This window comes from Solea solea, chromosome 9, assembly GCF_958295425.1.
Source record: "Solea solea chromosome 9, fSolSol10.1, whole genome shotgun sequence".
Taxonomy (NCBI): domain Eukaryota; kingdom Metazoa; phylum Chordata; class Actinopteri; order Pleuronectiformes; family Soleidae; genus Solea; species Solea solea.
The window spans coordinates 9,312,391-9,336,744 of record NC_081142.1 but is presented as its reverse complement, the minus strand read 5'-3'; the positions used below and the strand labels follow the sequence as shown (position 1 = coordinate 9,336,744).

The 24,354-nt window shown below is 42.4% G+C and overlaps 1 protein-coding gene across 3 annotated transcripts in view; it reads right to left on the bottom strand.

Annotated features, from left to right (window-relative positions):
* The window catches only part of LOC131465404 (zinc finger protein GLIS3), a 71,238-nt gene that overhangs the window by 14,010 nt on the left and 32,874 nt on the right, over positions 1-24,354 (bottom strand). For 2 of the 3 annotated variants that reach the window (XM_058638048.1, XM_058638046.1), the window contains exons 4-6: positions 22,770-24,303; positions 4,112-4,273; positions 1,785-1,895 (exon numbers count right to left, since the gene is read on the bottom strand). In XM_058638048.1, coding sequence (XP_058494031.1) covers positions 1,785-1,895; positions 4,112-4,273; positions 22,770-24,303 — 1,807 coding nt within the window. The remainder of the gene's footprint in view (positions 1-1,784; positions 1,896-4,111; positions 4,274-22,769; positions 24,304-24,354) is intronic. The other variant, XM_058638047.1, reaches the window with a different exon arrangement.

Here is a 24,354-nt window from a genome sequence, read left to right as displayed (position 1 = left end):
TGTTTTCTCTTCTCTCAATAACGTGATCTCCATTTTAATTTGAAGCAGTTACTCGGCAAATGAGAGTACAATGACAGTCAGGGGACCAGATCATACGCTCCTCGCTGAGTCATCCGTTGGCCTTGGACATTCTGGGTAAGGGGTTGCTCGCACTGAATCGGAGCCAACGTGAGATCGCTTCTGTTTCTCTCACTGCCAACAGTAATGGAGGCAAGTGAAGACACATTTAAGCTTCAGCGTCTGTAACACGCCACGCAGAAGAAATCCAAACCTAAGGAAACTCATGTCAGTGGATGAAATGCGACATCTGTCTTATGGATCAGTGGAACAGCTGAGCTCTGGTGTAAACATCAGCGCATTTCGATGTAATAAAACGTTTACAGTTGCCGAGGTACACACCAGGACTGTACAAACAACCACAGCTTGTTCTTTCCTCAGGAGATTCACCTTTAAAAATACTGAGGAGCAAAAACCAGGCTGAGGACAGAACTAAAGCTAATAACCTGACGTGAAAAGAAAGGAAGTCATTTCAATCTGATGGTGTCAAATAAAACCCTTCAGTCTACATGGGTCAAATAATGTACATTTGCAACCTGGTATTATCATTGTCACCTGGTTCAGATAGCTACTTAACACTTGTACCTTGTAGTTATATGCTGTTTTTGCCTTACTTTGAATTGTGTTGAATTAAAGCAAATAAATGCAAATTAAAATGAAGCCCACTGGGAGTTAATATAATCATTTTTAAGACATGTTTGGCACACAGTATGTACAGTTTAGCTGTGTCTTTGCAGACTAAAACACAGCTGCAACAGAATACCATGCTCTAGAGCTACTGTGCATCTTTTCTTTTTTTGGTGAACTTCCAGTATGACCTTATTCAAGTCAATGTGGTGGAGCTGCAGCTTTTATAAACAGAACACTTTACTTAATCTGCCCCGTTTTGATCTGTGTTATCCACAGATCTATGTAGTTGGTTTAATTTACGGGTTGGGAGGCCCGGGGTGGACCAGAGGGTTGTCTTTGAGAATCATTTCCCCACAATAGATCAGGTCTGACCACATTTCATCATGTTCATGGTCAAAAGCCCATTCTTTCCCTGACTGGAAGTGAGTAAATAACAGAGAGAATGGGCTCATTGTTGTGGAAGGAGCTGGATAGTGGCAGGCTGCATGATGTGTTCTTTTGCTTAGCATCGTAAAAGGGAAACACATGTGTGCTTGTAGCATTGTTAATAAGCTGTAGTGTGGAATACCCCAGTGGCCAGATGTTATGGACAAATGTCAAACAAATGCTCTCACTCCACTTTGCAAGCGAAACCGTTCGCAGTGTCATTCTGAGCAAAACAAGAGCCACAGTTACAACCGATGAATTCTTCACAGCACACTACTCTCACATGGTTCTCCCAGGAGGACACCACACACATGCACACACACATGGTTACACAGCGTCCCCTGGCCCCTTACCCTAACCTTAACCATAACAATGTCTAAACCTAACCCTAACTCTGAACCTAAACCTAATTCTAACCCTCAAAGAGCCCCTTTAAGTTGAGGACCAGCCAGAATGTCCTCGCTCTCTATGGTTTATTTGTTTTTTGGTCCTCATAAAGATACCCAGGTCATGAACGTCATGACGGAAGGGAGGCGGTTAGGTTAAGCACCTTAACTTTAACCTTAACCAGTTCCTCAGAAATTAGGTTCTGCCTCATTAGGACCAGGCTTTGGTTCTTAGTAGGACTACTGGTCCGCTTTGAACCTCACTCTTCTGTACAAACCTCTTACCTTTCTACGCACCTGTTGCTCTTTGGCCGAGTGGATCTTGACGTGTTTGCGTAGGGAGCTGGGGTCTGTGTAACGCTTGGTGCAGCCAGGAATCTGACACGCGTACGGTTTCTACGAGAGGGGAGAAAATATTTCAAATCACACGTGTGAAGAGTGAAATACGTCTGTATTATCTTTGTTGAAAGACCACTAGCAAAAAGCAAAAAAAGCAAAAAAAGGAAAGCAATAAGGAGCCAAATCACAGCAATACAGTGAGTTTGAAATGAGTTTGAAGTAAAGGTGAAGGTAAAGTCCTACCTTTCAGCTGGGAAAACACATTATTTGAAGTAAGACAGAAGAGGAAGAGCAGAAAGAAGAGACAGACAATCAGTTGTGAGATATTTTAACACCAGATTTTGTAAAAATGACAGAACGGAGGTGATTTAAAAGCTGGTTGGTCTAGTTTCTCCTCTCCCCACTCTCCTAACGCTTACTTACTTCAAGATGCTGATTAGTCAAGCTTACCCGATATTTAAGTATTTCCTGTGACATGTTTTCTTGTGTTATACTTTCTGCACTTTTTGCATAGGACATAAATATAGCCCTGTTACGCTGGCTATACATACGTCAGTGAACGTTGATATACGGACTGGTCATAAAGAGGGAGATGTAGGTCGATTAGTATAACTGGACTAACATGTGTAGAATGACTGGACTGTCGTGAAGTTTCCTCATCCTTTCACATTCCTCTCATTAACCAAGCAAATAAAGCATGTAGCTCGCTGATTGAGGGATTTTTTTTTCTTTCCCCCCTCACAGCAATTTCTTTTTTTTCATCCTCGGGAATATAAGCTGCCCATTAAAGTGTAACGGGATACACGTCTTTATTAGCTCTGCCTCCATACCTCAACCTTCTCTGTAAATAAGCCATTGTTATTCCAGGGTGCTTACGGTGCCACTCATCTCCGCTGTGTTTGTTTTGCCAAGCAAGGCACCCAATACGGCACTGAACCCTCAGTTAAAAACATAAAAAAAAAAAAAATCAAGCACAACTTCTGTGTTGAATAAATATCATTAAAGCTAGAAAATGATTTTCTCCCTAAGTGTTTCTGGCAGGCCAGGCAGCTGGGCAGGCATAGTGACGGCCTTAGCAGGGTGTTAATGTGAAGCCATAAGCATCGAGGTCCCAGATTAGCTGTATCATTTGTCCTACTGTGGGGAGAGTGGGAGGTGGAAGAAAATCCCTAACTGACAGAAAAACACAAGCCTGCATTCAAATTTGTGCTTAGATAAATACTCTGAGTGATTTACTGGTCCTCGGACCAAAACGCACCGGTAACAGGCCAGCACTGGAACACAGGGGGAAATATCCCGGCTGTGTTGATATTGTGGAAATACTGCTAAAAATATTTATTTTTTTTCTCTTTTTTTACATGTAAAAATTACCATTTGTGACTGTTACACTACTTGTGTGCTGCAGTGTCAACAAATGTTTTAATTTTAAATTATTTTTAATAATGAATATTCAGAGTTGTGGTATGTGGTATGTAGTTTCATTGTGTCAGAGATACACATTTTTTTTCAAGTTTGACTTTCCTCTGTAAATCCTTACGGTTTCTCCATTTCAATCTGTTTTTGATTAAAAAAAATAAAATAATAATAATAATAATAAAAAGATGAAATTGATTGAAGAGACTATCTGTATCTATATATATGTATATATATATGTATCTGTATCTGTATCTATTGGTATTTTAAAGCTGGTATTTGATACATTTTTATTGTCTTTTAAGCATAACGTGAGGTGTTGGTTTGGTGACTGAGACGTGACGAATGGCAGTGATGGCTGACTCGACCTTTCCTTTCAGCTTCACAGGTCTGAAAAACAGGCAAAGCTCTGTCTGAGCTCAAAACGTCCATCTCCGTCTGTTCAGACTGCGCCTCAGCCTAATGGAACTGATCATTTAGTAATCTGTGGAATGTCACTGCCAGAGCTGAGACAGTGAGAATGTCTCTGACTAACATGAAAAAAGTCACGTTTTACACTGTAAAGATGTGGGAAACCTGAAGCGTAGATTTATTCAGGAATATATACCCACACATACCAGTTATTCAGCATTTATTCGTTTAAAATGACCATTTAAATTGAATCCCTGACTAGGTTTGATATAAAATACAGCCTGTGTTTGACATACACAAACATTTATAGTCCATAATTCCATGCAGACATTTACCCTGCAACACTCAGACCACCAACACTATTTTAACTGTTGGCCTGAGACATGTTAGACCTTAATCTACAGTGAAATATTGGGGAGGTGAGAAAGAGCAGAGACTCTGTTTCTGACCGTGTCCAGGTGAGTGCGCTGATGCTTTGCGCGGTCGCTGGAGTTGCTGAAAGCTTTCTGGCAGCCGGGATGCTGGCACAGGTACGGTTTCTCTCCTGTGTGACTCCTCAGGTGGATCTTTAGGTTCTCCAGACGGGAAAACGCTTTGTTGCAGCCCTCAAACTGTGGAGGAGGGAAGACACCACACACACAAAAGAGAAAACCACACTCAGGCAGATGCGCAAAGACACACACACACACACACACACACACACAGAAAAAGAGACATCAATCAGTGTGAAGCTGGCAAACAAGGCAGGCTCTGTATACACATGTGTGTGTGTGTGTGCGTGCCCCTCTCTTTCCCTTGGTCTCTTGATCGCTCACACAGCTGGTGGAGTTCACTCTTCACCGCATATTCCGCAGCCATGGAAAAGTGAGAGATGCTTCAGAACATGGGTGGTTTAATCAAGAGCATTTTTTTTTTCCACAGCTCTTAAATTACGCGGCCAATCCGAGGACCTTTGTTCACAATCATGTTCATCTGAGAGCCGGTGTGCGTGGTGACCGTACACCTGCCGCAAAAACTCAAGAGCCGTACGGCGGCCGTGAATGGACTGTAATGCATAGCATGAGATAAGTGTTCTGCTGCGTATTGTACATTAGACTGACAGGTGACAGTGGATGTAAACAAGCACATGCCCGACCCGGCTTGGCCCAGTTGATCCAACCACTCAGCCAATGAACACCACAGATTTGTTAACATGTAAATGATTTATAAGGCTTCTCGTGTGTCCACTCCTGCTCTTAAGCAGAAAACATGGATGACTGCGGGATGAGGAGGCCGCCGATGTCAAGGCCCCTACAGGGACTGCTGTGTAAAGAGTCACATTAGAGTGGGAGGCACAAGTCAGTGTTTACCTATTACCAAGTATTCAGCCGCACCTTGATATCACTATACAAAGACTTAACTGTCACAGGGTATATGATAGGAGCAGGAGGGGGCAACTGTTCATGTCAGGCTTATGAATAATATAATACACAAATAAATAAACCAGATGTCCTCAAATTAAACTAGGACATAAAAGTCGCCTTTGCACAATTATGTTTCTGCTGTACACTCACTGGACACTTTGTTACGTACACAGAAACCTAATAAAGTGCCGCTGCAGCCCATCTATTTCAATGTTTGAAATGCTGTGTGTTAAGAGATTATCCTTTTATACCTTGATTGTATCGAGTGGATATTTGAGTAACTGCTGCCTGTCTGTCATCTTGGATCAGTCTGGCCATTCTCCTCTGACCTTTGGCATTAATTTGATCCACAGAACCGCTGCTCACTGGTTGCTTTCTCTTTTTCCAACTGTTCTCTGTAAAACCTGATAGATGCTCGTGCGTGGATGTCCCACTAGACGAGCACTTTTCTGAAATACTCTAATGATCGGTTTGAAGGTCAGCAGGTCGTCCTGAGCATGTCTACATGTCTAGATATTAGTGTTGACAAACAGTATATATGTAATAAAATGAGTGATTCTGTTGTTTGTTGTTTTAGTTGGACGTAATGAATGAATGAATGGAGTGCAGTGGAATAAAAACTCCAGAGGAGGCAAACAACTTAGTTTTGATATTAATGTCAATACACATGAAGCAATGTCCACTTATGCTTCCTATATCAATACTGGCAGCATCTACTACTCACGCATATATATATATATATATATATATATATATATGTATAACATGTTGTCCATGAACCATGTTAAAGCACAAAAGTGCTCCCTGTTATTCCTGCAGCAGAATCATTTTTAAATGTCAGCATTCTGAAAATAGCTTTTATTCAAACTATGTCATAATCGTAAAGATGAGGTTCAACCATTGAGCCACGTGAAGCCTGGAAGACACGATGATTACAAAAAGGTGCAGTTATAGCCAGCTGTAAACTCCTCTGTCTTTACTGTTCATTGTACCCTGACCTTTAGTGAAGCCTGCAAACGGCAGGTCGGGTTACGGCGAAGGAGAGAGTGACACCATTCTTCTAATGGGCCTTCAGCTTCATCTGGGCTCAATGCTCATCCCTGGCCTCCTTCATTCACTCACACGACACAGGCAGGGCCTTCTATTCACCGAGCCTCCATTTAATATTGGCGAAACCTAAGCCTGTCATGGTAGAGTTGTGTTAGGTGACCAGGCTGATCTGTGGGTGTGTGTATGTGTCCATGTGGATCAGTAATAGAGTCTTAATCTGCTCGCGTACAGCTATGCAACACAAGGGGAGTTGAAATCAGCTTCGGGCTAATGAGTGGAATCCAAAACTTGATTTTTGCTGAACAGTAACTCGGGGCAAACATCATTGTATCAAAACGTAAGACACGGATTTATCCATTACCTTTATCAACAACATTTTATCATTTCCTTCAAGCCAACATAAGAGTTTGAGAAACATAAACATGCCTTTTCTACCAAAGCACTCTACTATTGTTAAATAAAACAACAAAAATTTCTATTGAATTAAATTGACAAATATCTGGGTGGCCTTGCGTGAGCAGCACCGTCCAGAGTTTCCTTCTTCTTTTTTCTTTTATGTGGCACCGTACACAAAATGACGGTAGTTAGTTAAGCTTAACCATTGGCTGGAATATTCAGCCTTTTAACAAGTATCCATTATATATATTTTTTACAAATAAACTCCCCAAGATTATAATTTAAACCTGGTTTTTACACATCCTTAAATCAATCCCTAATAAATAATAATTAACTATCCTCTGCCCCCCCCCCCCCACCACCCTATGAATTTTAACCGTAATCATCCTGCTTAACCTGAGTTTAATGCTGCATATAATCAATTAAATATTTAATAATAGAGATGCCGACCAATATTACTTTTACTGTTGTTTCAAGGTAATGTGCACTGTGATACTGGGGCAATACATGTTCCCCAGTTTTCTTGTGAAACGTATACTGTACATAAAATGATGACGGCAAAACGTGCAGCAGGACGGCCTGGAATGAAGTATGAGGGAAAAATATTACCCACGATTCCTTAACACTAGACAGACACACGTACCACCCAAGCTCCTGCACGCAAGCGTAGAAAAATGTTTTTCCGTGTGCATGTCGCACAGCATTGCACAGCAGAAACATATTATTCTTGAGTCGTGCCAGTCAAATGCTTCACATGAATGAAAAGAGGCAGCCTAATAAAAATCTCTGTGCGGGGGAACGTCCACGCCGCCATACTACTGGTCCGGACAGACGGGGCCCGCGCTGCCTGCACGTAACACAGCACCGAAAACAAACACGACACTATTACAAATGTGCCAAATGCACGTATTTACGTATACATACAGAAGAGTCACTCTTTTCTGCTTCTGTATGATTTTGAGGCTAAATTATAGTTAGGGGCCCCGTGGAGGGGACTGTGTTAATCGCGTAGAGCGTGTTATTACTCTGCGAGCGGGACTAACACGGAGACAGCAGCGAGTATGAGGTTTTCCTGTTTGAGCGGAAACCGAGAGGCAACGAAAATCATACGCTGGGGAAAGATAATTATTTCAAGTGATTTCATTTGGAATATTTAAGTCGGACTTGATGTGTGCATCATAAATCGATTGTGAAATCAATAACTAAGCACAGTCAAAAAATAAACATATCAATAGAGCACATGTCAGTACGTCTACTATGTGGTCAACACAGAGCTGCCTTACACATAAACAGTTTAGAAAGTAATGAACACACAGATTGAAGTGGTACACACAGAGTGCTGTGGTGACTGACACAGGATTGATTTTTTTTTACCTTTGATATTATCTATGAAAACAGTTTAGAAGGCACTAATCACATTAATTGCTTTAAACATATTTAGTTTTCCTCCTCTCTGTAAACCTCCCTCTAAGGTAAACCGACAGATCACCAGCAATGTGAAGGAATTGAGCCACGTATGACACCGTTTCACTCACTGGACTGGGGTGTGTGTGTGTGTGTGTGTGTGTGTGTGGTGGTGGTGGGGGGGCTCAGTAGTTCAGTAAACATTGGGGGTGACAGCAGGGTCTTGACATGGCTGAAAGGGGCGAGAGTGGATTGAAAGGGTGGACGGGCAGCTGATCACAACAGACAGGTTATAGGCCCAGCATGCGAACTGGTGGAGGTGCGGTCCAGCTTGAGACGTTCATGGGAAATGACTCCTGACTGGCAGGGAAAAGGCCAAACAGTGTCGCGGCTAAAAGGCAGCAGTGTGCACCTCCTCTCACAGGCGGAGGCTCATTAGTAAACTGCAGGAGCAGGAGATGATGCAAACAAACCAGCAGTTATGGGGTCTGGGGGAAAATGTGGCTGTTGACATTTGGGATAGAAATCTGATTAAAGGCTTTAATGAATGGTGTAAGACGAGAGATGGAAGATAAGAAATAAGTTTGACATTACTCACTTGTGCTGTGTTTCTTAGAGTCTACGGTCTCACCTACAAAGCAAATTATATTCCAGGATTTTCTCTCCGGAATTTTTCCGCCACATATGTAATTTAATATAAGTCAAGTTTCAGTATAACTAGTATCACTATTCACTTAGTTCAACACTGTGAAAACATGAACTTGCCTCTATCCTGTCATGATTCCGTTTTGAATGATTTCTTTGTTATACGGAGCAAAGAAATCAGAAAATGAAAAATTTGAAATAAAAAAAAATCACTCAAAACTGATTAATCAATTATCAAAATAGTTCATTTACTAATCGATTAATTGTTTCAGCCCTAATTACATAAGTATGTTACATATTTTTAGAATTAAACTGCAATTTAGTTATGAGCCCTACTCATGACTGATGAGCATTTTTACTGTCTCTTCAAATGCCAGGGAATCCTTTGATACCTCCTTCAGCGCAGACCCGGGGCAGTAATTGTAGATCAGGTCTCTAAATAATGAAGGGGAAAATGGTTTCAACTGTTCAGCCGCTAAATAGCATAACATACAGTATTAGTCATGTTCATAGGACCACCTATAAAATAAAAAAAAACCCTCTCAGAGAACGAAAGCCTCCACAGGTTTTCCACTACGATTGGTTTTACCTCAAACATCTCGGCGCCTTTACTGCCCAGCCTGACAGACACCACGAAGGGCAAAGAGTTTTGGTGGCAAAAGAAGACACTGCCAAATAAAACATGTTACAAAGTACCAAATGCTCAAAAGCAGACTGTATAACTTTATGAGTATGAAGAAAAAAAAAAAGCTGTTGCTGGAATGAGTTGGTTTATCACAAGGTGTCTTTCTCTGCTCTGACCAACGAGGAAAACCACCAACACTTCAGGATCTGTTCGGTGGGGAGGCCGTGGAGGAGAGTGCTGCGGCGGTGGATGGGAGCAACATGTGCATTTAATCTGCCTGCTTCCAAATGCCCTGTGGCAACCACAGCAAAGAGCAGAAAAACGTAAATGGATGAAATTATATCCATATGATTCAACGAGACAGCTAAGGAGAGGCAGGTTTCTCATGCGCTTCGTCAGGATACGAAATTAAACACAGCTTGGCTAAAACATTTTCATTACATAGTTTACACATATCATTTCCACAGAGAAGCGGGACCCTTTTAGCAGCCAGCCTCATCTGTTGCGAATAGGGCTTTAATTTGAGTCAAACATAGCGATGGGGTTTTCATTTTGCTTTTCAGGATAGAAATTAATTCACGCACACACTTTTTTTTTCCCTTTCTTGACACATCTCTTCTCCTCTCCTCTCCTGTGCGCTTTGTTTTTCCACATTCATATGAATAGCGAGTATGACGACACACTGCAAATGACTAAAAGCAAGGGAGTGTTGTCCAGATGCGTCTGAACAGGCGAGCTGAGTGAGAGCTCAGCCGATAAATTGGTGGGAGGAAGTAGTCATGTAAATGACTAAAGAAATTGTTCTTAACAGCCATTTTGCACTCATGCCCAAATAGATTGGGGGCCAGATTTAAAAAAAAGTAATGTGGATGGCACAACAGGAAGCTTTCCTATGATGACTAAATGAGGCTGTGCACATAATGAGCCGGTCCAGCTGTTCTGTTCCTCTCGCAGACTGTTTGCCGAAGATTGAGGAGGAAGTGCCGTGATGGATCTGAACCCTGCTCCTGTGGCGGAGGCCTGGCAACACTGCGAGCCTGGCCTCATAACAACACCCTACGACTTCATGGAAGCACTTAACCTGCTGTGATTCAGGGGCCTTCATTCAAATGTCTACCAGCTCTGCAGACCTGCATCAGATTAGAGAGCTAAGACGTGATTTCCTCCTGAACCAGGTGGCCTGCTGGGGTTTACCAGTTCACCAGGCTGAGGTAAAAATAAAGAAAAAGAAGGGAAACATTGTCCCATTCTCAGAAAGATGAAGTAGACTGACAGGGAAAAGGAGATGGTGTCTCTTATCGTGCAGCGTTAGCAGAGAACCAAACTGACAACTGACCTAATTCCTCTGTTGTCCCTCGCCTGTTCAATTTTCCTTCTGGGCAAAAGCTCAGGGTGTCAAATCATTTTCATGCACACATACTTGACACAACTGTTTTAAACAGAGGTTAGCCGTTCAGCTTCCTTTGAGACAGGCTGTGCTGATGGAAACCACTGGATTGTGTTTTGTTTCGCGTCCATATCAGAAATGATTATTTAGCCTCGTTGGGTGAAATATGAGAGTGCCTGAGTAGAACAAATAGGTCTCGGACATATACTGGGTTAGGTCGTCAGCAGACACGAGGCTATGACCTCACACTCAGTGGACGGCCTCTATAAGAGCCATCCCACTTTGTCTCATGACAGTGTTTATTCTCACTCGCAATCCTCACCATTTATAATGGCTAATTAGAGTGCAATACAAACCGTCCAGTGCCACATAACCACTGAGCCATTAATTATAAACCAATTCACGAAATCCAAACCCGCCACGAAAAAGACAGACTGTGGGTTACACAATGAAAATCCTAAACATGAGCTGTGCTCTGAGTCGGCGCCTGGACTGATGTTACTGGCAGTCAATACAGGATCCCGCTCGATGGGCCCACGAGCTACGGCGTCCTCTGACAAGCGGGCTTCAATCTGTCCAGCACCTTTCAATCACACCTGACTCCGTTCTCGCTCTCGCATTCTCTGCCCGTCTCTCTCTCTCTTCTCTCTTTCAACCCACACTTTCTGACGATGAGCTCCTCTTGCCTTCAGAGCAGCAGAGGAGCAGAACAGCGTGTTCCCCCGACATGCTCCCACTCCGTTTTTTCATTGTCGGTAGTTGTGGGTGAGCGATGAATGTTTAGCAACAGCCAGCATTGACTATAACATTATGTTTAACTGATCTACTTAATTGTTTTTATTATTAGATTGTCGGACAAACGCTGGATGAATGTGATGATTGGCCCAAACTCGGAGGTTTTCTTTGGATCATCACCATCATCCATCATTGTCTCTGTCCTATGTGACCTCTCCATTGAGTCTGTGTAGAATTTTTAAGTTTTGTATTTCAAGCTTTTATTTGACTTGATTGTCCACATCTGTTTCTACTTGTGCATGGAGTCTGAAACCCTTAAAGCTGAACTGGGCATCTTTACATGCTGACAAGTCTATATTGTGTCTTTACTTTAATGTGCCTCGTCTATCTGCGGAGAAATAGACTTTAAACTGCAGAGTGCCACACTGCTGCTTCAAAATGCAACAAGTCTTGTGATTATATTTCATTGTGGTAACTGAGAAAGTGCCAAATGTCTGGTAAGACGCCTCTTAATATTTGATATGTATGGAAAGGACTGAAAAATTAAAAAAAAACTAAAAGAAACTCCAAAAATAGCTCAGTTTGCATGAAGTACATTGAAAATAAATAATTTTTGACCATAAAATGAAGGTGCATCGTGACAAAAACTTTTAAAAACTCATTAATATTTGTTATGTATGAATAGGATGTTGGTTTTTAAAAATAAAATACATTTTTATAGCTTCATTTTTTGTGAAGACATGTTTGTTCTTAAGGGACAGTAACGTTAAAATGTGTGTACATGAATGAAAGAAAGAAAGTGTGAAACCAAAGTGTGAATTTAGAAAACCAGAGTTAGCTGGAAGCTTCCACACTTTCACACATGTATTCGTACCTCATTAGTTGCGCCTCTTGTACGTTGAATATCTGACTTTATTTTAAAATTTCCAGTTGCTGCCATAATTCTGGTGGAATTTTATTTTTAAACCCCGACCACTGGCTTAAATTCCGGTGACAACTTGATACGGTGCACAATGACACCATGGTTGAAGTCAGTGTTTCTGGCTTGTACAGACTTGTTAGGTAAATAAATAAAAGCCCCTCTCCCTTTTTGGCAAACCATCTGTTCTCCACAAAAGTCAAAAGTTGACACAGCTGTGTAAAGGCGTACGCCTACTGTAGCGTTCAACGGCAACTCTATAACTCTGATGTGACAACAAATAAACATTGCAGAAGCCCTGTGAGCTGCCAAGGCAAATACCTCTGTGCCAGAACAACTATAGTATTCAGACAGAAAACATGCCAGCAAAATTAAACAATAGGTCAACATGGCACTGTGATCAACACCAGCCCAAGAATTCACCAGGGCGAAGAGAAGGAGTGCGTTTATGCAACCCTCTAGAGGGGGACCAGACCGCAACGCCTTCTGGGTAAAACCCCCCCCCCCCCCCCCCCAAAAAAACAGCTACCCCTGAAATGTGCTCCAACTGAGATGCCATGGTGCCCCGAGATTTGTTCACTCCTCTATCAGCCCTCTCGGCAAACACATCACCATTTCTTCACATTTCAGTAAATCAATTCACAACATTCCAGCATATCGTTCTCAATTCATCGTCGGTCACTTAGTCCACACCGACAGGTCTGTGCCCACTGTCTGGTAGGAAAACGTCTATTTGAGTGTTAAACCACTCCCCATTCCTGAGCAATTAAGATGGAATCGAGTAACCCGCCACTGGCAGGAATCCTGTTGTTCCAGGAGTTGCTTTGGTAAACATTTTCATATTTATGGAATATTTCCTTCAAGTCTTCTCATCTGACATATGTTTATGTTAGCTGTAATATGAGTCCGGACCTGACACTCGCTGACCTCATACATTTTGCCAGGCACATCGCTTTACGACATTTTTCCCATATACAGTATTTATTTCCTAGCTGCACTTTAAATCAGGCATGACCTAATCCAAATTTCTTGGCCTTATTTCTTACAGAACCTGGAACACTGGTGACACTTGGATTTATTTGCTTTGCTCCTGACAAGAATGCATCCTGAGCAAATGACACAGTATGAATGAGTGATGTTTTTACTACAGCGAAGGTGTTGCTCTGACATGAGAGGCCTCTTAATTCACACCCGAACTATTCTGGTTCTCAAAACCTCACGAAAAAAACCCTTTTGTATCTGCGTCAAACTAATTCCAAAGTTGAACGCGTCATATGTGAAACAGATGTGTTAAGAAATGATCAGAAAGCACCAGGTCTTCCTTCTGCAGATAGTTAGAGATTATTGGGGTGTAAAACTCTTTGAGAGAGGTGAAACCCAGGTGAAATATCAGTCTCAGCCCAGCTGGGCCACACAATCATAAAATCATTGTGCGTTTCACAGAGAGGATGGAACACACGCTCTTTCCGTCTCTAATTCCCTACCTCACTCTCATTAGCAATCATTACAGTCCATGTGGTTTCTTGGCGAGGTGACGCCGCTGTGATATATTAATGTTACGTGCCATTTGACACCGCAATCCATGCCTCAAAACTCTACATGGATCCTTCCACTGGGAGCTCGCTTCACTCTTGCTTGACTTTTGAGCATTTGAAAACAAACTAAGAGTCTTCACAGAGTAAACACACACACACACACACACACACACAAGCCTCAGCTTGGATAGCTCCCTCTCCACAGACGTTTGCATTGGCCTTGCAAATGCTTCAAGAATGCTCTCAGGTCCACATTTTGTGCATACCGCATCACTTGTCATGCACAATACTGTGTGATGAACCAAAGTGTTTCTTTTTTTTCTTTTGGATGACATCAGTACACGTGAATCGCCCGTCTGGCTCCATTTCCTTCGTCCTTCATTGCTTTTCTCAAACATTCAAATTAGACCTGCCACACCGACCACAGAACACTGCAGGGCATCATTTAAACTTGACACCGTAAATGTAAACACGTCTTTCGCGACATCATTTATCCATACTTCTCGCAGTGTTTATTCTGCGCGGTAGCGACTCGGCTCTCTTATGTGTATTTGTTGCACGTCTAGTCTGGTTCTGGAAGAGTGCGTGCAGTGCAAATCCGTCTGTGAGGACGGATACAGTCACGCCGGGGAGATGAGCCATGGCTCTGAGAGAGAAGAGCTCCTGGTGTTTAAATGTCCTTGTCGTGTGTTTGGTGGATGCGTACAGTGTACACAAAAATGGACGTAGGAAGTAGCAGTTATCCACCAGGGGGCAACCATCAGAAAACATTTTTCCTTTCTAAATGAATGGTCTGCATTGATAGTTCCAGCTACTCTACAGTACAACATGATATACATCTTTAAATCATGCTCTAATTTAGCGCAAAATTGGCAATAACGCATGGCACATATGAGTGGACACCATGTGACTGATAGCTTTACCATTCAACAGGTGCCTGGTTGCAGGTGATGTCTGTTAACTTCCGGTTTCTAAAACTGACATGGTCAAACTGCGCCTCTCAAATGCTTCACAATGGCAGTTTGCTCTGCAACTGGACGGCTATGTTCATTTTTATGCACAGTCTATGGGTGGGTGATACAAAAGTGGTCACTGGTCGATGAGTCCAGAAACACAAAAAACAAACATCGGGGTTTGCGTTAATTAAGACACTGATCTCTGTTCTGCAGACAGTCAGTCTGAGTGAGTGTATTCGTTGACTGGCTGCTGTGGCACAAACTGTGTGTTGAAACAAAGCGAGGCCACTGTGTGAATGTGAGGGGGCAAGAGAGCAGAGACTCAGAGAGCAGAGAGGTTCCTGGCTCGTAAAAGCACCACGAACGAGCCCTGGCATAAGTATCTGTTTATCTGTGCCTCAACAACACATACTGTATGATACATGGTGGTACACATGACGAAAGGCATCACTATAGTGACTCACTAACAAAGTATTGGATTTAGTTGGCCTACTTTGTCCAAAAATGTGTTTAAACAGGTTCAGGTCCCACCTCCTCTGTCTACAACAGCCCCCCGAACACGACAGAGACCCCAAACACACACACACACACACACACACACATGCCCGCCCCACCTTCATCTCTCCCATGTATTAGTAAACTGATCTGGCTCAGCAGAGGGGTTAAACTGATTAAGGCTTTGGATTGGACACAATTATGACACAATCTCCATGCAATGTGTAACCAGGCACAACCCCTGTGTCTTCAGGTTTCCAATATCAGAGTGTGATTAAATCGTAAGGAAATGGGGGGGGGGGGGGGGACTCAAAATATTGCATTCCAGACAAATGTAATTAAAGTGCATCACATGCAGTAAATCCCACATGCTTTGATACCTGGTTAAGAAAGGTGGCTGTAGCTGGTTAACCTTTCTCTACCTTCAGTGGATGATATTTGTGTGCATATGTTACACAAACACTGAACGACGGAAAGCATCCAGTCAGGACAGCGATGTCGGGAAAGCTTCTTCTATGTTCTTCAGTGGATGCAGATAATACATGTCTCTGAAAGTTAACGAGCAAACATTACTGAGAAAACGTGTGCATATGGGTGGCCTGGCCGTCCTACGTAAGAACACCTGATGCAAGAAATTAAAAACTTGAAATCCAGAGCAATCATTGAGCTCATGTTTATTTACCAAAGTGAAATGGTCCGGTAATGCCAGGCTAGTGCTTGGAAATGGAAAAAGCACAAGGTGTGCATGACTGCAAGGAGAAAACATTTGCTCCAAACGTTTAATACTTGACATGCGGCGAGTGTAGTCCATCTATTTCTGTTGTGCAATACACTGAAGGTAGTGTTTTGTCAATAAACCTACAATTGGACATGCTGGTTTATAAGATACAGACTGAGAAAGAGGAAGTGACAAATACATCTGGGGGTTTACATGCATACCATGCACCATGCATTTAGATCCTTTTAAATAGTAAACCTTTAGGTAAGTAACTAAAACCACATTCCAACAGTCTTGTATAAAGTATCTTATGCTTGAGTAACTTACCAGAAAATGACTTTGGAAAAGCTTGAAGTCACTTTTTATAATATCACTTAAGTAAAAGTCTTAAAGTATATGACACTTTAAAGCAGGGGTGTCAAACTCAAATGACCTGGGTGCCAATGAGCATCTAGTCTGGTCAAGCGGGGGCCGACATGGAGGAAAAAAAGTGGAAAAAACTTATTAAATTATTATTAAATTTATAGCCTAAGATATTCATTATGATATTAGACAGAATTGCAAAGTAAAAGTGCTTGTTTTGATATAAAATGATTCGCAATAAAAACATATTTATGATGCACAAAAATGGAGAATTAGACGAGGATAATTGTGATTAAAACAGCTTAAATATATGTAATTTCATGTTGAGTGTAATACATTTAAAGCAATGATTACAACCGAAAAAATACATTTAGCCCGCCCACCTCGCACAGTGGTGGGTGGGCCGCAAGTAAGCATTTGGAGGGCCACATGTGGCCCCTTGGCCACCAGTTTGACAAATGTGCTTTAAAGTATCAAAAGTAATTTTCTAATATAGAATTAACTTTTTTAAGTAAGTAAGTAAAAGTAAGTACGCTTTGGGTTCAATTCCTGACTCTGCAAGTAAATAATAAAGTAATAAAGCAAATAAAGTACAGATATGTGAATTTTGTATTTAAGTACAGTGATGAAATATTATACTTTGTTACATTACAACAGAGATAAATAGAGACCTTGAAAGTCGGGTTTAAATGTTGTATTTGATATGAAGAGTCAATGACACCATGGTAACCCGCAACTTTGTTAATGATCTATATTCAATGTCAACAACAAAGAAGCGGTAGATGTTACTGAGGTGCATGTTGTGGCCGTGCAGATGGAGTTAAGTGCTGAGTGTATCATAACAGTCCTTAATTCTCCTCTGAACCATAGATAGTGGGGGAGAAAGAGTGAGTACAATTGGGATGATGTTGGGCAGTTGGGGAATACTGAACCACATTACTGTGAAAGATTGACTGGAAAACTTTTCCAGCCTGACATGATACTGGCCTGGCCTCCTCAACAAGGAACACATCCATCCAGGGCTTTCATTCATATCCAAAACATCAGTTGCAGATTCCCTCTGCCAGCAGTTTCATCATACCAATATCACATATGGACAGTGTTGTGTTACTATTAGCATGACGACCGCGCTGCCAAGCAGTGCAGCAGAACTGACAGGAAGGCAGAGGATAACCACGGGATTGGATTATGGGTTTGTAGTAAGAAATTAGACCATCTAGCTACCTGATGAACTCATTTGCCTGGGGAATGACTGACAAAGCTAATTCTGGAAATGATTTAATGGAGAGCAGAGGCACAGGACCCTCAGATAAAGTGCAATAAGTTGATCTGTGCCAGGTGCTTATGTGAGCCTGATAAGGTCTTTGTGTTTGTGCCAATTTGACAGACTTTAAGAGCTCTGCTTCAGCGTGCAGTTACTACCGACATACTGATTCAATACCCCTTCTCGCCTGCTGACTCTGATTACTTTAAATGAACCATATTCAGACCTGTCCTCTTTTGCACTGGAGTAAATGTGTGTGTGTGTAGCCTGAGGAACAAGTTGGCCTCACTGATGTGCAATACTTTGGTTTTCTCTGCATGCCTGAGTTGCATAAATGTCGCTGTTGGGTGCAAAAAGTACAGTGTCTTCCATTCTTTTAACAACTAAGGACAAAGGATGATGACGATTAACCATTTGTTGATAAATGAGTGTTGAGAAATTTCACAGATGAGGAATGTATTCATCAACTGTTTACTTTTGCATGTGGGTCATTTCACTGGACCTTACATGCTGTGTGGCTACGATTTATACCAGGAGAGGGTCAGTGTTGTAATTTATCAAAGTACAATTATGTTGTTACAAAATTCACATATAAGTACTTTACTTAACTATTAATATTTCTAGCAACCTTTATTTTTACTCCACTACATTTCCTCTAACTGTCTTTATTACTCGTTACTACCAAATAAAATCAGAAGAAGAAGAAGAGATGGTAATAGTCCGTATTTATATGGCGCTTTTCTCGTCTAGACTAGCAGAGTCAGGGATTGAACCCAAAACCTTCCAGTTGAAAAACAACTTGCCCGACCACTGGGCCACCATGGCTCAATCCTAAAGACTCACTTTTCTCATACTTCATCAGAAAATGACTTTTAATACTTAAGTACAGCAAATGTCACATACTTTAAGACTTTTACTTCAGTAATATTATAAATTATGACTTCAACTTCTACCAAAGTCATTTTCTGGTAAGCTACTTTTACTCAAGTATCACTTTTAGGTACATTATATAAGACTAGAAGGGCCACACATCAACCAAAGCAATCACGTAATTAGCAACAAGTCAAAGTATGTATATGGAAAAAAAAAGCGAAGCTATGAGCTGCACCTTTGCCAGAACAAAGCGTCGCTGCCATCGCAAATTTGGGCGGAAAGGCTATTTGATTCTACTCCTTGTGGATCGTTAGTTTTCCTCTGCAACACACTGTTTCCGTTGGATGTAAACCCTGTTGACTAATGGAAAGCAAACATGGCCCATTTCCCCGGGTTAGTCAGATTAATATCTGTGTTTCCCATGAACATCCGTGTCATCAGAGAGAGTGTTTCTCTGCAGCCTGACTTAACAACAGGGACACACAACCAAGAGCGTCACTTCCATAATTTAACGTGCCACTAATGTTTAGAATGAATTGTTAACCAACAACTTTTGCTCAGGGAGATCACACAGAATTTGCAACCCTACTGAGGAATGACACGCTTCTTTTTATTTTCCTGAACAGAATAACAGATCCCTTTCTTGAGGTAGTCGTCTAGCTTCACAACCCCAGACTCAGAGATCATGGCATCTAAATTGTCCAGAAGCTCAGACGGGCACAAACACATGATCAATCACCACCTGCACCCAGTGCCCGGAGACAGATCCTGTTTCAGACAGCATTCAGAGGAAAAGTCAGGTCATGTGCTGCTGACTGAACCTCACTTTTAATTAGCTAATGGCACTGCCCGTTTCATCCACAGCATATGAGCTGATTGCACATAAAATACTCTATTAACCCCTGAGAACGCACGGCATCTTCACGTCGGCTGTTTCAGCGTCTGCTGCTGAGGTATTTTTCTACTCTCGTCCAAAAATCAGTCCTGTAAATCTAAGTTTATGCTTATGTATGTTTGCCGGTTTCACACCGGTGAAAAAAAAAAAAGAAGGAAATTCCATGATCTACTTTATTTTTTTTTCCAACGTATCTCCTCATCCAACTTTCCTTCAGCAAGTGGTTTGACTGAGTGTGTCGGTGACTGTGTGTGTGTGTGTGTGTGTGTTTTTGTGCTTGTCTAGGCACCGTCAACTAATGCTGGCTGCGTTTTATCATTGTGAAAAGATCTCCTGCCTACAGTACGTCTCGCCGTAACACTAACATGAGAGTGACATTCAAATATGTCACACTTCTGATTTGTGAAGGACTTTTGTTCAGTTTTTATAATATATAATAATTTTGTCTGGGAGAGACAAATACAAACTGTGTATATTACTGTGGGCATGTCAGACTGGGAAAACATCTTTATCTCCAGACTTAATGACGTAAATTATTACAATTACGACACAATTATGGTCACCTACGTAACATAAAAAGGGTAATGTTTCACGCCTTGAGCCGCTGACTGAATTCTTCCTCCTCCAACAACAACATAACCACCTCTAATACAATTTAAATAATATGTTTTCCTGATATCTGACCGTGACTGTTTTGCCACACAAATCAAATAAAGCACCGTTTTCCTGCCTGAAGTTACTGCACCATGCAAACCTTCTGTCTTTTCCACGGCCTCGATGCTCTGGGACGATATTCAGTGACCTGCAGCCCGCAGACACTTCAAATCTGCTGGGTCAGACTCTGATGAAGCAGAACAATATCAAAGTCTCGGACCATGTCAGGGCTACTCTTGCTGGATATATTTTTAATATTTATGGGGGGAAAAGTAATAATCTAAAACAACAAGTGAATTAGGCATGAAAGACAACAGGATATTGCAGAGAGATTATGTTGTTTCCTCTTCACCCTTGTGTCTGTCATTGCTTGCCTGCCTTACACAACTGCCCGGGGCCTAAATTTAATTGGGAAGGAGAGGGAAGAGGCAGCAGAACTTTTAACCCACACAAACACATATAGCAAGAGTGAATTATTAAAAAGAAATTGTTTATATTGTTATACGGATGTGATACGAGTACAGCGGATGAATACGATATACTCATGGGAGGGTATTATGTTTGGATGTACTCTACTTCATGAGCAACCACTGGAATCTGCTGCAGGAAAGATAATAAAAGGATTAGCTCTGGGTTTTCTAGGGCATTTGGTCCTAAAACAGAATGTCTCATCTGTTTCCTCCACACATACCTCACATTCTTCAATGTCTTCGTCTATTGCATGAGCACAGGAGATATGACTGCTACTTGCCAAAGTGCAAGTACTTGGGATGGACACAGGTGAAATACACGAGCAGGCAAACTCTTTGCATGCAGAGTTTCCTATAAGTGCCGAGTGCTTGCTTAGATTGGTACTGTATACAAACACAAACACAGCTACAAATACACATGGAGGGAATGTTTATTTTCTCTGGTCCTCCAGGTTTATCTGCTCAAGTCCCAGATCAACAACTGATTTGATGTGTTGATTCAAGCTTGAACACATTTCACATTTCTGTTTGCGTTCTGTCGGAAAAGCCGGAGTGTTACAACCCAACAAACTGTACAAGGAATCAATACTTCCTATTGTGAGAACAACATTCCCGTGTTCACATGGCTGCACGGCTCTGTGTGTGTCAGTGTGTGTAAATGTTTTTATAGCTTTGTGAGGACAAAAAAAAAAAAAAGTACAAACCCATTTTGACCTAAAAGGGCTTTTCCAGGGTTAAGACTTGGTTTTAGGGTTAGGGTTAGGTACTTAGTTGTGATGGTTAAGGTTAGGATAATGCATTCTGTCTTTGATGTGTCCTCACTAAGACATAAAAAAAAATGTTGTGTGTGTGTGTGCGTGATTAGGTTAGGCTGCGCCTCATGTCTGCAGACAGAGTCCAGTTGCTCGTCCACACTGGGCCGAATTGTTCTATCCCTCACATATGGCAAACATCTCCAAACACACAAACATACATCGTCAGAGTGACACATTTACCTGAGCACATGTGTCAACCAAATGTTACTCAATTCCTAAACGGAGTGAAGACATACAAGGAAAAAAAAAGTTCCAAATGCAACAACAGAGAGCTTTTAACACAACACACCTGAAGAATAATTAACAGCTGGGGCAGGTTCACTGTAGCTAACTACAAAAAACTGCTGATTTTGTGTCCTTTTGCTCTTGCGTACCAGAATCACCCAGAAGCAAGATGATTTTTATATTCATCACTGTTGAAAAGTGCAATGAAATACAACTTCCTTCTCAAAGTTTCCAGCTTTACCAAATTGTCAGAACCACTGTTGTACAAGGTACGTAGAGAAAATAAACCTAACTTTTTTCTTTTAAAGAAAAATAAAAAAAACAGTCTTGAGATAAAACAGGTGTCGTAACAATATTGCAGAGTCTGTTTTTCAGTAATTAGGATTTGGACGGGTTCCTGAACTTGAGGAGGAACACATCTGACAGGAGCTTTAGGTGAAGCCGTGAATTGAGCAAGACGAGCAAATGTTACCGTCTAGCCCTCTGTGGCTTCATCTCCAGACTACTACATTTCTCTTCATGTTTGGCTTGGACATGAAGCCAATTCACTTAATACTTGTGGGACAGCTAAACAGTTAAAGCTCCCATTTAAATGGATCAAGTGTAGGCATTGTTTGGTTATGTTAACCATATGTGTTGGCTTTTCATGATCTGAAACCCTTCTCAAAAACAGAGTGCTTGTGAAAATAAACATTGCATTGCCCTACACAAATTGTGGACTAATTGTGTATTTGGACTAAGTCATTCTTAAGGTTGGAGGGCTTTTTCCATTTGCTAAAGGACGTGGGGAAATGACAGCTTGACATTGATTAGTGTGTTGACTTGTGGAATTGGAGCCTTACCTGAAAAGAATATAACCACAAATCTATTTATACTAACAAGGTAGTGCTACCCTTACAGCAGCTCAAATCTTTAGTGGGATTTTTTCCCTCCCCTTTCACGTCTTCCACTAAATACAGAAATTACAATCATAACTGGATCTCAACCCAAACAAAAATAAGAGTTTCTGTTGAAAAGTAATCAGCAATGAAGCAGGTCCAGTCTTTCTGAGGAAAACTCATCTACACACACTGTGTTACTTTTGTGAAGTGTTCTTTTAAAATCACATCTTTTAACAGATGGCTGCAGTTATGGGACAAACTAGACTCAAATTAAAACAATAAATATAACCTAATACTTTCAGAACTTTATAGGACAGTTTTTAACAAGGCTGAATGTGAGTATTGTGAATACATGTAACCACTTGGTTGGTTGGTTATGTGTGGTTTATGGTGACTCACCATACACTTGTTGGGTTTCTCTCCAGAGTGGACCCTCATGTGAATGAGCAGCTTGTACCGCGCATTGAAGGGCTTGTATCGGCGAATGCAGCCAGCCCAGAAACAGGTGAAGTCTTCGCCTTTGCGCTGGTCGATGTGAACTTTCTCAATATGCCTCACAAGCTCCTCCTGCTGCTCATACGCAGCACTACAGTCAATCCAGCGACACACCTGCCTTTCCCCCAGTGTACCTCCAACGGCCTCCTCCTGTTCTGGGACTATGGACCCAGACGAGCATCCAGAGGTTTGTTTGTGTCCTAGAGAGGAAGCTGAAGCTGTTTGCTGGCTCAGGCTGTGCAACAGGCCCCCAGGGCTGGGCCCCACGTATTGGTGCAGGTGGTAGGGCGGAGGCATGGCAGATCGAGGGGGGTGATGTGGGTGACGAAGGTGCCCACTACGACCACTTAAATGATGGTGATAGTGCTGCTGAAAGAGTTCATCTTCACTGGGAGAGAAATCATCAAGAGGCTCCTGCTTGAGGACAGCTCCTGATTTTTGCCCCCCATCCAGAAGAACTCCAGCTTCAGGCCCCGAAGTCAGCGTCCCAGACATCAGAGCCCCACTCATCAACATCCCAAGCCCATCCGAGCCTCCCACTCCTCCCCTAGCTGTTCCTCCAGCTCCACACCCCTGCAGCATGGAGCCCTGCTCCTCACACGGCCCCTGGCTCTGCCCCTGGCCCTGCTCTGGTTCCACTGATGACACTGACGAGGAGGACGTGGAGCAGCAGGAAAGAGATAAAAGGCAGGAGGCAGGTGAGGACAGCTGACAGCTCTCCTGTCCCGTAGTTTGTTGGGGGCTGCCGTGAGCTTGGGGCCTCTGTTGGGCTTCTTGTGAACAGGAGTTAGAGGGTGGGGATGTAGAAGAGGAGGAGGAAGAGGAGGAGAAGCCGGCACTGCTGGCGTGGCTGGGTGAGAGATTAGTACGTAACCCGTTGACACAGGCCACCATCGACATCTGGGAGGAGGAGCAGGTGATGGCGGTGATATTGATGTCCTCGGAAGCGGCGCCAGAAGCTGATGGTGAACTTGTCGCAGCAACGCTGCCAGTTCCTGCAGCAGAAATAGACTGTGAGGCCAGGGACAGGCAGCGTCTCTTCAGACTGTTCGCACTGGGCAGCCGTGCTGAATGATGGGAGCCAGTAGGAGACAAAGCCAGTGGGGAGGAGCCATCTTCATTATTAAACGGTTGAACTGCGTCACTTAACACAGCACTTCCGACGCCGCCTGCTGTACATATGCTACTACCGTTGTTGCTAACATGTGGACCTACGACTGTCAAATCCCTTGGTGCCCCCAAACCTTCCCCTGTTCTACAAATCTGATAACGGGCCTGAGATGAGCTATGAACCCCTGACCCTGTGCTAGGGGTTTTATAGCCCATTGAATTCTCCTGTTTGATTAGGTAAGCCAGAGAGGAGCGTGCCGTGCTGGCACTGCCACAGCTCAGTCCATGTGAGGCTCCTGGCAGAGTCCTGTGGAAGACAGAGGAGGATCTGAAATGAGAAAACACACAAAGAGGAATGAGCACTTATTAGTTCAAAGGC